The 13,614-nt window shown below is 37.8% G+C and overlaps 2 protein-coding genes across 7 annotated transcripts in view; one reads left to right on the top strand and one right to left on the bottom strand.

Annotated features, from left to right (window-relative positions):
• c18h3orf33 (c18h3orf33 homolog (H. sapiens)) overlaps positions 1-13,614 on the bottom strand; it is a 466,419-nt gene that overhangs the window by 133,204 nt on the left and 319,601 nt on the right. The gene's annotated exons all lie outside the window — the stretch shown is intronic.
• The window catches only part of kcnab1a (potassium voltage-gated channel subfamily A regulatory beta subunit 1a), a 122,819-nt gene that overhangs the window by 78,605 nt on the left and 30,600 nt on the right, over positions 1-13,614 (top strand). For all 6 annotated transcript variants that reach the window (XM_082181376.1, XM_082181372.1, XM_082181371.1 and 3 more), the window contains one exon: positions 3,161-3,204. In XM_082181376.1, the coding sequence (XP_082037502.1) occupies positions 3,161-3,204 (44 nt within the window). The remainder of the gene's footprint in view (positions 1-3,160; positions 3,205-13,614) is intronic.

Raw genomic sequence — 13,614 nt, 5'->3', positions numbered from 1 at the left:
TTAAAACACATTTATTTTCCTTGGCTTTTAGTTCAGTTTGAGAGCTGTGTGTTTTGTCTTTTTGATGTCATTTTATTCATTTTATTTTTGTTGTTGTTGATTAATGATGTGGGATGTACAGCACTTTGGTCAACTTCTGTTGTTTTAAATGTGCTCTAGAAATAAACTTGACTTTGACTTTGACTTTGACAAATAATCACAATCATTTATAAAACATTATGCAAAAAAATAATCGCATAATGCCTGTACTCCGTCGATTCTTGCACCCAACAACACAACAAGAAGACATTTAATAACAATAATAATAATTTAAGCTCCTTATTATGTAGCCGAATCTGTGCTGGTTTGTATTGGCCGCCTCCAGTTTTCCCTTTGTTTTTCCACCAGCTAACGCCGTGATGTAACTGTGATGTAACTGTGACGTCGGCTCGAAATTGGTCTATTGGCGTGTATTATTTCTTTACATAGTGACATTGCCACCTACTGGCCTGGCAGCATAATACAGCGTGTTTAATGGTTTCCGCGGATCAGTGTGAGCGGGAGTCATTTTGACAGCGTTGTCAAAAGTATGCAAAACTTTTCAAAAGCGCAAATGAAGAACTTTTCCGTTTTTAGTACATCGTTGTTGTGTAAACGTGCCTGGATTAAACCCAATATATTATTGTTCAGAAAGCACAGGCATTTGAATAATGTTAAACCAGTGTTTTTTTTTTTGTTGTTGTTGTTTTTTACCTTTAATAAAAAATATCATTTGATAATTAATTATAATAATTTTAACTAAAATGTCATCTAAATTTAGTCAATTAAAATAAATTAAAATTAAATAACATTTTAGTTGACAAGACTGCACATTTAAACAAGATTTAAACGTTTTATATCTTAATTTAAACATCTACCAACATTTAAGACAAAAAAAAAAAAACATTTGAAAACTGTCTTTGTTGCGCTGTAATAACATTATAATGTTATCCATTTTGCTTTTACATTTACAACATAACTTGTCACGTTTGGTTTGGGGTTTTGGTTCATGTTTATGTTTTCATGTGTTTTATTTTGTAGTTTTCATAATCTAGGTTCCTGTTTGTCATGTGATCATGTCATGTGATGTTCTGATTGGTTCTCTTGGTTCTTATTGGTTTATTGTGTTAAGGTGTGTCTTGTTAATCATCAGTCTTGGTGTATATATAGCCATCATGTAATCATTGACTTTTGTCTAGTTTTGTTCATGTAACCGCTGTTGGTGAGTTAATGTTTCTGTTCAAGTTTAGTTCTCAAGTCGAGTCAAGTCTTTGTTTATTGTACATTTTGTCTACGTTTATGTTAATAAACTGCACATGGGTTCTTCAAACTTGACTTCAGTTGGACGTTCGTTACACTTCTGTCAGGATCACTATCGTCAAATACGATTGACAGTTAGCGTACAGTTTGGATTGGCGGTATCTGTTCTGCGCATCTCTGTAGCCTAGCATGATTAAGAGCAGGAGAGCAGTAATAACCCCCTTAGGGTTAACACAACAGAACCAACATGAATCTATTGCAGATAACGTTAATTCAATGTTTTAATATACAACATAATTCGAGAATTTATTCTGATTCAGAGGAGAATCACAATGCCAAATCCTGACTGGACAGGAGGAGCTGGGGAGGGAGGAGGGTAATTCGCTCCTGAGAAACACGATAGCTGTTGATAATACTGATATATGTATACAGTGATAGGCGTCATGTTCCTATAGGTAGACGTGTATCAGCTGAGAGTCACTGATGTGAGCTTGACTAACTTGACCTGCCAGAACTGACGCTACACTTGATTACTAACATTCTTACTAGCGGGTAAAAAGTTCAAATTCACTTGTACATTATGCATTTTGTGTCATTTTGTGCAGATTTAAGTTGTAATATTATGTTTCTGATTGATCTGAACTTTAAAATTGAAATGAAAATGGAAAATATAAAAATGAAAACTAATTCGGAGATGGAAAAAATACTTTTAATACTGCAGACCTGTACTGTGATATTAAACCTATGGTCAGGAGTCTGGGAGTGGTTTTGGATTCCTCCTTAAAGCTAGAGAAACACAGTGGTTAAATCAAGTTTCTTTCACTTGAAGCTATTATCTAGAGTAAAGCATTTTCTATCATCGATAGACCTTGAAAAAGTTATACATGCATTCGTTCTATCCCGTCTGGATTATTGTAATTCCTTATATGTAGAACTACCTCAGTTTTCAATTACAAGGCTTCAAATGGTCCAAAATGCAGCTGCCAGATTCCTGACTGGGACTCGCAAACATGAACATATCACTCCGATTTTATTGTCTCTTAACTGGCTGCCGGTGCGTTACAGAGTTGAGATGAAAATACTGATGTTTGTTTTTAAATCTTTAAACGGTCTTGCACCTTCATACATGTCCGAACTTGTAAATGTTAATGTACCTGGGAGGTGTCTAAGGTCCACGAGTAACTATAATCTGACCCAGCCACGCTCACGCTTAAAGTCTAGAGGGGGACCGTGCTTTCGCTGTTGTCGGTCCTAGGCTGAGGAATAGCCTCCCTGTCTCCTTGAGATCGCTATCCTCTTTATATGAGTTCAAACTCAAACTAAAGGTGTATCTTTTGGAGCGTGCATTTCTCTAAATTTAAATTTATCTATGTTTTTTTTCTGCAATCTGAATGATATTTTTTATTATTAAATCTTGTTGGATTTATGTTATGTGAAGCACCGTGGTCAACTTCTGTTGTGTTTACTTGTGCTAAATAAATAAAGGAATGAAAGAAGAAGAAGAATTCAAAATATTAATTATTTAATAAATATTAAAACTATAATAGTATTTTAATGAAACGAAAATAGCAAAGCTAGTTTTCCGGTGTTCATTCACTCTTGTTAAAACAATCTTTCTCAGCAAAACGACAGTAGTTGACTTGAAAGAGAAACCTGGGCATAGAAGACATTTGTGTGCCCTTTACAGTAACCTTGAGTGTGTGTGTTTGCATTGTGTAATTATGAACCTCATTCTGCTTCTGCGTTCATGTGCGTTGTATATGTTCCAGCTAAAGTTTACATTGAGAATTCAGTTTAGCTCCATGAAGTCAGAATGACACCAGTGTTCAGTAATATAATATATAAATATTTTAATTCTCTCTCTCTGTTTCTGCCTGTTTAGGAATCTTGGTAAATCTGGATTGAGAGTCTCCTGCCTCGGTCTGGGTGAGTGTTACATTACATCAAAGAAGATATTTCCACATGATGTGTGTGTGTTTGCTGCAGTATCAGCAGACACAGTTTTTGCACTGTTCGGTTTAACAGTTCATTAATCATGACACCACGCTGACTTCTCTCTAGCAATTTCTCGCTTTCACAAACACACACACACACAATCTGGCTCTTGATGTCTGGGATAGGACTGGGACTTGAACAGTGGGATATGAAAGCAATTACAAAAGCTGAACTTCAGTAACCGGAGTGGTTCAGTCAGCATCGGTACCTCAGAGACGCCGAAAAGCAGAGTCAGCTTTCAGAGAGAAGCAGGCCAACGCTACAGCGGCTCCGTATGCCTCCAATCTCAAATCAAACACGAGAGAGGGAAAGAATATCTGACTCTCTTGCCGAGAAGGAACAGAATGAGTTAAATATAGAAAGAGGCAGGTTAAGTGTGCAGCTGAGAGACTGTGTGGGTTTGTTCGGAGAATACAGGAGGAAAAAGAACAGACTCACCTTCAACCATAGACTTATATAAACATTACATATTCACTGTGCTTCTCTCAAGGTAAGTTTGAGAGTTGACAAAAATGAATGATTTGTTAGTTTGTCACACTTCTGCTTTACCAATTTCATTAATTGTCATAAGCCAAAAGAAATCACGAGAAATCATCTTTGGGTGAATAACTGAAGACAATAGTTGGAGTTGGTGGTGGAGGTAGTTGTCCGGGAGAATTTTTGTAAGAGCAAAATTGAGAGCATCCGCCCAGCAAGCCGTCTCATGTAAAGGTCAGCTTGCTGCCAACTGGCGATCTCCCATAATGCCACCAGTGCAGAACACCAGTGGCGCTACACCAATGTTTAGGCAGCGAGCGCGCTCAGAGACAGATCCTGCCAAACCGCATTAGGGAAAGCAGGAGTACACTGACATCTTCACACAATTCTCCATGACACCGCAGAGCAGGTCAGACGAGAGAGTGTGTTATTAAAGATGAACACCGTTAAATATAAGCTCTTTAGTCAGTTCTCTAGAGAAAAAATGGGATTTATTGCCATTGGATTGAAAGGTTCAGTAGTCTTATAACCCCTGGGAAGGCTTTGGGCAGGACTGCGGGTGTATTTCTACTAGCCACTTTGGCGGGTTGAATTTTATATATTATATATGCATTTTATAATATATGCATTATATATAATATATGCATTCAGTCTTTTAAAAAGGCATCTGAAACAAACTAAGTGAAATGTAGTGTTGTCAAAAATACATTTATTTTTTATTTTTATGCATATCAATACTGAAATATCGGAAATGCTTCCAATACTTATTTTCCGTATAGATACACAATACCAGCTGCGCTTTCTCTCTCTCTCTCTCTCATCTCTCCGACAGCGAGTAGGCGCGTTTCCATTACAGATTTGCTAAATGTCGACAAAAAACTATTGCGAAATGACTGCGTTTCCATTAACTGATGTTATGCGACTAAAACTTAAAAATATATATATATATATTTTCCTCTCGCGATAAATCATTCCAAAAATCGTGGCAACGGACGTTGGTTTATGTATCCCAGCCACTGCACTGGTCATTATTATTAATGGAAGGAGACGTATGTGTGTTTTCCAAGCATTAATGGTAAGGAACGACCCTTATTATACTTGAGAGCGGCACATATGAGGAGTTTCTGGGTGTTTCTCCCTCATTTCTGCTTCGAGATCTTGATGTAGCATTTATTTGAGGTTTAGAATCCAGTATTCCTGTAATTCTTTTGTCTTTTATGAATTTAATAAAGAACTCTGTCTCATCCTCTGTCCAAACACACCGCGTCATCTACGTCAGCTGACCTGTAAATGTTCAAAAACTATTTCCATTGCAGTTTCGCGAAACATTTCTTTTTCGAATTGCCTGAAAAACCACCTCATGCGAGCGCAAAAACTTTGTTGCGATAAATGGGAGTTTTTGCGAAATTGACGTGTTTCCATTGGGCGTATTTTCAATTCGCAATTTCAATTTGAACGGTAATGGAAATGCGGCTAGTGAATCTCAACCCCGCCTCTCCACACTCACTCCTTTAATTTGCTCCGGATGAATATTGTTGCGGCGTGGGATTGCACATATTGTGCATAATTTTACTCATTCCCACGTATTTTGTGCTTATACACAAAGTGCAGCACATAAAGCCGCCTCTCAGTGCTAAATTGAGTTAGTTTTCGCTGCTGTATTCATGTAAACACAGTCAGTTATGTTTTAAGTGAATGTAACCAGTTGAGAAAGAAAACACATGTGTAACAGTATAATGATCCATGCGTCAGGTCTTAAAGTGACAGCAGCCTAATAAACCTGATGCCAAATTATGAGAATATTAAAAATATCTATATGGCTGTTTTTCCCACATGGTATAGATGTCAAAATTGTGACCAGTGACAATGCTGAGTGGCTAATAACTTTGGAAAAGCACTAGCCAGAGTGGCTGGAGAGCAAAAAAAACACTGGCTTCCAACTGGTAAACAGCGTTCAAGTTCTTGTAGAGTTGCTCTGAATTTTCTTGCACCGCGTGACCACTGCACCACCTGAGATTCATTTAGGCATTGATAGAGTTACCAAAAGCGTAATTATGAACATCAGTAGAATGTCACGTGTTGTCATCTCATATTTACAGTAAGTAGGGCTGCACAATATATCAAAATTATCGAAATATCGCAAATGTATATATCGCGATATGCATATCACAACGGCTTGCAATAACTGGGGTCATGAACAAAAGACAGAGAGAAAATCACTCTCTGCTCTTGGCTGAATAACTTTTTGTAACTTTAATAAGAATCAGTATATATATAATTCATTCAGTGAAAACTAAGCAGTGTTTTATTTTTACATTTGATTATTCAGTTTCTGTTGTTAAATAATCCTAATGTAGGATAACCTGAACCCCTAAACCCTGTGGTTTACACTGATGTTAAAATAACACTTCTTATGCTACAGTAAAACACTGATGTTCACTTTTAGATGTTTTCTTGTCACAAAAAGAATATGAAACACGCATGTAGGTTATATAATTTTCTATATATTTTAAAAATAATTTAAGTTTATTTTACACACTTTAAGCATTATCGAATATCGCATTATTAACCATTATCGCAATTTTCTTCAATATCGTGCAGCCCTAACAGTAATTATGACATGGTGAGAAGAACACAGCAGTAGTTCAATGATATGTGTTTCCCGAGACAGTCATTACTAGCTAGATAATTTCTCTAATGATGCACGGTGGTTAAGCAGAAACTTGTGTCGCTGTACACCAAACAATCCTCAATATGCCAGTGCGAGCGTATTATTGCTCCTGTTTAGATATGTGGGATGTCTGTTTGAGCACAAAACGGATATTGGAAATTCCCTAATGTACTGCAATCAAGGCTAATGAGAAGAGCGGAAATGAGAGCTAAGAACTTATCAAACTCCCATATTTCTTTCAGCCCTTCTTTTTTACTTTTTCCTCTTTTCCCAGGTTATTTGTTACTTGTTGCCCATCTGCTCATTGATTGAATCAGAGAGCTGGATGTAGTTGTAAAGTAAACTCAAGGTCTGCCTCTAGAAGAAGAAGAAGCTTTTGATTGTTTCCTACAGTGGCCTTGGGTTGATTTCCCACACCCTGAGGAGGAATCAGAGCCGCCTCAAAACGCCACTTTTCAGAGGCTCAGAAACTTTTGTTTCTGTGAAGACCTCAGAATTTCATCAGTGTAAAAGTTTTGTTATTCTGCAGCTTTTGTAACCACGTCCCTCAGGCCGAGGTTAAACTGACAGGCTTGAAGTGTAGTTTAGAGAGGGAAGAGTTTGATCCCTGTGCAGGTTTCTTGAGGTCTGTACTAACAGTGATTTCATGAGGCAGTGCCGCCGGTCCTGCATGATTTGGCAGCATCAGCTCGAAATGTTTTGGGGAATTGGGAGAAAATCCAGCATCTTCACAAGTTCAAGGAGTTTATCTGGTGATTTTGATTTGATTTTCAGTAAAGTCATCACAGTTGTGAGGTCTAGTTTGAATGGAGTGTGGTGTTTATATAAATATGAATATGAATGCATCTATACTAAAATTTAGTTAGTTAGTTTTAAATAGTAAGTTAGTTTAAAAATATATAAACGCTTTATAATAACTTTCATTAATAAATCATTAACAAACATTATATAATGCTTGACAGATAATTAGTTGATATGCTGTATATTCACATAGCTCGAAATAATGAGATGATGTACTAATTAACTTATTAAACATTACATAATGATTATGTAATGTTTAATGATTTACTAATGATTCTTTTAATCAGTGTGAACCATCTGTCGAAATCATTTGTAGATTTTTCAAGAAGTGCTTGATCATATGAATTGAAACATTTGTAAGCATTTTAATTTGCATTAAATAATATGTTAATCAGCGTGTAAAAAGGTTTGGGATCAGTACGATTTAAAAAATATTTTTATCTTTCTTTCTAATCTTTTATTCATTTTATCAACATATTAGAACGATTTCTTAAAGATTATGTGACTGAAGGCTGGAGTTATAGCATAAGAGACTATACCATAGTTGATATTTAATCCATGAATTATTGTCCTTTTACTTGTTTTTATGTAAAATCTCTCGTTTAAATGTGTCAATTTAAGTTTCAGAAATGAAGACAGTTTTCACAGTGTTTGCTATAAATGGTGTTTACTTTGCCAGAGTAGAAACTGCTCATAGTCCAGCAGTAATGAATAGCATTATCCTTATATACGCAGTTACAGGAATTCCCAGTTGATTTCTCAATTCATATAAACATCATATTTGTGGCCAGGGAAAAGCTAGACTTTCCCCATCATTACACACTCTTTCTGTAAATCGAGGCTCCACCAAGAGACCTAATAGGTTGACCGCCACTGTCCTGAGGTTTCTAGAAAAGTAATCCATATAGAGTTTAGCTGTGTATGGATCCGCCTAACAGCAGGGGATTCGAGCGTGATGTAGTGTAACAAACACAGCAAAATACACAATATGTTTCATTTAGCCAAATGCATGATACTCCAATGACATTATTTTATTCAGACAACAATCCATAAAAGACAATATATTTAACCAGCAATTTAAAGACAAAATATTGTGTTAGCATGCACTAACAATAAAGTACCAAAAGCAACCATGTATTTACCTTGTTATTTTTTTAAACATATACAGTGTAATACTACTACCATGGAGTAAAATGTAAATTCTATGGTACTTGAATGTAATTATTCATTAAAGTGTTACATTTAAAATGTATTGATGAGCACTGAGTCTAAAGGTGCGGTCACATTTTCCATTGCTCTGGGAAATTTAGTGGGAGAAATCCAGTCATTTCAACAGGAATCCATGCGATTGAGAGTTTTGTGTGAGGGTGAAAACGTTCCCCACTCATTATTTTGCTTGTGTTCAAGTTGGTCTCTCCTTTTTTACGTGGTGATCCACAGAAAGCTTCTTGGTCTGAAAGATACATCAGTGTTACTTCTACACTTTTGACAATGGACATATTTTGACTGCAAAATTACATCGAAATGTCCACACCTTCAGTGAATATAAGGAATGGCATTACACAGTATTTAAAGGGGTGGTATAATGCCCTTTTCACAAGATGTAAAAATAAGTCTTTGATGTCCCTAGTGAAGTTTTAGCTCAAAATACCCCACAGATATTTTTATATAGCATGTTAAAATTGACAATTTTTGAGGGTGAGCAAAAACGCACCGTTTTGTGTCTGTTCCTTTAAATGCAAATGAGCTGCTGCTCCTGGCACAGGGGGCGGAGCTTCAACAGCTTGCACTCACACAGACATGCACTGAAAATGTCAAAAACGTTTAGCCTTTTATGTTCAAACCGGATTCAGACAAAGATGGAGAGACTCAAGAAGAAGTGACAACATGTAGAAGCAACAGGACATTTCTGAATGGTTAGTTGATGAATTTATGCAGCTTATGTGTAGTTATCCTCTAGTCATTGATTAGCATATTCTGTCATGATAATCTATAAATCGTGTTCCTGGGGGCGGGGTTTATGTAAACTTTAAGGGTTGGTGATGTCACTAACCCGGGAGGAATGTCATGTAGTCTCTACCAGTCGTTTGTTGTAGTCCTTAAAAAGCGATTTCTGTAAAAGCAAATATCTCCCTTTGCTTTGAACTTTGAGCGTCGTAACTTTGCAGGTGTTGTTTATGCTCAAACAGCAACATTACACACTAACTAAAGTTAGAAAAGGGAAATCATAATCAACCACCCCTTTTACTCTGAACTGTTTACACTTTAGTTCACACTCATCTCATTTCTCAAGGGTCAGTTTAAAGCAGAGTCGGAAATTGATTTGGGCTTGGGGTAAAAATGCCTAGCCTGGTAATACCAAACTCTGCTACTTCGCTTTGCTTCGTAGACAGAGTCTGGCATGGCATAATTGAAAAGCGTTATACCGGAGTGAACATGGCTGTGAACGGCTTTTGCAGATTATGTGAAGTAAATCCACGGTACAATCAGTGTCTACGTCACGGCTCTCAGCCCGCCCTCTGTTCGTTGATTGGCCGACTGTTTTCAGACCGGAGGAAAAAGGAAAACTATGACGCTGTCTCAGACTGAGTACAGATGCGAACTGAAATTGAGCGGAAGTACGAAGTCTGACGTAGTCAGGCTAAAAAATGCCCCTCAAATTCAAGATGAGGGGGCAAAAAATTTGAAGTAAAATGTGAAAATGAATTAAAGGTGTTGATTGTGGGATTGATTCAGATCTGCTCACGTTATATCAGGTGTGTGTTTTGCAGCATTGAACATTATAATCAGTGACGCACGTTTCTGTTGAGCTTATGAATGCAATGGCCAGTCAGAAGCATTAAGGGAACGTTTACATGTTCAAATAAAAACAGAAAACTTTAAATGTTTTTTGGCCTTTCATTTACACAAGAACAGCATTTTTGGGGCCTGAAAACCCAAACTTTGCAAACAAAGTGCAAGTTTTTGAAAAACGACTCATGCACGTTTATAATACGTGTTCAATGTAGTGTTTCTTTACAAAGTGACAGCACAAACTACTGGTCTGGCAGCAGAATACAGCGTTTTTAGCCGTTTTCGTCGATCACTGTGAACAGAGGTCGTTTTGACAACGCTGTCGTCTGCGAAAAACTCAAATATAATAATATAATTCAAGCATGAACACAACAATTTAACATAAAAGTCAATACAGATACATTTAATTAGGTGATTATAAAAACTGCATTTACAAAGGTAAAATATGCATATTGCCTCTGAATGGAAAAGTTCATTTCTGACCCTGTTTTGAAGGACCTTTCAAGAAAGTCTACTTAAAATTGATCAAAGTGATTCTGCACAGAGAGAAAATTCACACAGAGACTATTAACTTTTCAAAGCTGACACATCCGGGGTGATGGAGCAAAATACTAATGCACCTGGAGAGGAAGAGTAAAAGAGAGAGGAAGACCAAAAGAGAGAGGAAGACCGTATACATGCTGAGCCTGTTACATTATAAATGCTGTGAGTTTAGGATTAAGCTCACGGATGTGAAAACGAACTGCAAAGGCAAGGTTTTCTATTCAAATGTTTCTGCACTCTGATAAATACGTGCAAAATGTGTTTACATGCATCTGCCTGTCAGTCTCTGCTTGTGAAATGAGTTTGTTTGTGTGTGGAGGACTCTTATTGCTTAAAGCGCTGTCAGTCCTACCCATAAGTGACATGCTGGCTTCACACATCATATGTGGGAGTTCATTTACTCCCTTGTTTTCACAGTTTGGCTCATGCCATCAGCACAGTGCCTGTATGTCACTGACCCGCTGGCCTTCTGTCCTTCTTAAAATGACCTTGCCTCTTATATGCATATGGAAACTCAGCTGAACTTAAACAGTGTAGAAACGAAGGCCACGGGCCCTATTTTAACGATCTGAAACGCAATTATCAAACGCGAAACACAAGTAACTTTGTGGGTGGATCTCGCTGTTGCTATTATACCGGCGGGATAAATGACTCTTGCGCCCGACGCAAATCTAAAATGGGTTGGTCTGAAGTAGCTTCATTACTCATAGGTGTGGTTTGGGCGTAACGTGAAATAAACCAATCAGAGCATCATCTCACATTCCCTTTAAGAGCAGGCGCGCTTGTTCCATGGCGGATGGCTATTATAACGGTGGATTTGCCAGACGCACGCCAGGAGCGGTTCACAGCCGAGGAGACCGACGTTCTCGCCAGGGCCGTAAAAACATAGAGAAGTTACACTGTATGGGGACGGGAGAAACCCACCCAAATTAGCTTCGGTTAAACAGGCGTATAATAATTTGGGTAAATGTGTAAGCTAGATTTATGCCTATTTTTTCACATCTTCATGGACACCACAATGATTTCCCTCATGTGGAATATGTTTCTTTGTAATTATGAATGGTTTGCAAAAATAGGAACTGCTGCGTCTGTGTAGATGAGAGAAGCAAAGTGTGTGTGTGTTGTGCACACGCTACATTATGGCCAAGCATGCGCCCTTAAAATAGCATCTGAACGCGCCATTGAAAACACGCCTAGGTTTTTCCTGGTCAGTGGCGGAATTGTTTTCTGAAACTGTAAAATAGCACCAGGGAACATTTGCGCCGGAACACGCCTCCTCTTTTCGCTGAACCGCCCCCGAGAGCCAAGTTCATTCCCTAATTTACCGACGTGCGTCTGTGGAGGGAAAAGTTCGCTGTGCGTCGGGTGAAAAATAGGAATGATACATGCGTCGATGTACAAAGTCAATTGTGCTGGGTGCAAGATAGGGCCCCACATATGTAACATATGTACATGAAATTACTTATAATGAAAGTTATGATTAAGAAAACCGAGATGGAAGTGACTGTAGGATGGTTTTGTTCTCGATAAGTGGAAGTAATAATTCTTATCCAATGAGAAATCACTTTTACTTTAAGTTTAGACTTCTGTAGAGACCAAACAATTTGTTTTAAATTAAGATTAAAGGTATTAAAGTAGGGATGCACGATATATCAGCCACCATATCCGTATTGGCAGATATATACACTCATCCAGAGCCATAGAGAGAAAGAGTTGCGACACTCTTTGATGTCGCCGCTATGGCTGTCACGTGGTTCATGTAAGCCCCAATAGTTCCAAAACATACGCTGGCTGTCATGTTCTTCTATGGGACAGACAGCAGCGATTGCATTATTGAACGGTAAATATAAAATAAAACACACACCCAAGTACTTTTTCAGCTGTTATAGCATTATTGCATTTTGTTAATGTCAGTTTTGCATTTGGAGATAAGTTTTAGGCTATATTTTTGGAGGGAAAAGCTTAGTGTTCATGTTCGCATGGGTAGTAGCACTGGCTTTAGCAGCTCTAACTTAACTTTTCCATATCATTCATCTGATGGACGTCTCATGATATTTATTTTAGCACAACTGGGCTGTATTAGGCTATCGATCCCGTGATTTTGCTTATAAATTCCGATTCAGCCATTAGCCTACCTTCGTGATCACGCAAAGAGGAGGTCTGCCGTGGCGGTCCGTTCAGAATTCGCTTAGAAGCTAGCTCACTTCTTCTGATGAAAGTGGCCACCCCCAGGACCACAACGTGAAACATGATCATGTTAAGACTAAGAATATAATTTTAAGATTAAGCCATACACATATTATCAAAACTATAACAGATTAATAAAGAATTTACGCTTTTATGTTTGGGTCTATAGGTAAGTGCAGAGTGAAGATTTTTCTCTATGGCTCTGGGTTAGTGTACAGAGTAGGCTAAGAGTAAGGGTAGCAAGTAACTTAAGCAATTAACTAACAAAACACTTGAAGACAAATGAAGGTTTTCAAATAAAGACAACAAACAAAAAATGCAGACAACAAAAATGTGTGCTTGTGTGAGTGTGTGTGAACAAGAAAAACAAAAACCAGGGGACGGTGATCCATGAAACAGACAGGACTGGTGATGGCCATAACGATCCTAGAGGTCCAGCATTGTTCTCACAAGCCGCTTCACTCAAGACAACAAAACATAATGAAAAGTTAGTATATCCCAAAGAATTCAATTAAATAAAAGTTGCTATAAAGGTGGTAGCGATTCATTACCGAACTCTTACTGTCACAGCTGACGAAGTCACGCTAGCTAGCAGGCAGTGCTTGAAAATTGGTTGAAACAACCAACATAAAATATAAATAATTACTCTGTGCATGTAAAAATGAAGACCAGTATAAGCATCGCAAAGGGCCTCTGATACAATATAGACAGTTGACAATTCAAAAGAGGTCGATATTTCAGCAACTTACCTCTGGAACAACTCGACGCGCAGCAATGTAAGTGAATGGTGTCCAATGCCCAAATGACAGTGTTTGGAACTAATCCGATCTTCAAATCCCGGAAGTAGGCGGTTAAAAGCGGCGCCATTT

This window comes from Leuciscus leuciscus, assembly GCF_965113295.1.
Source record: "Leuciscus leuciscus genome assembly, chromosome: 10".
NCBI lineage: Eukaryota > Metazoa > Chordata > Actinopteri > Cypriniformes > Leuciscidae > Leuciscus > Leuciscus leuciscus.
This window is presented reverse-complemented; position numbering and strand designations above follow the sequence as displayed.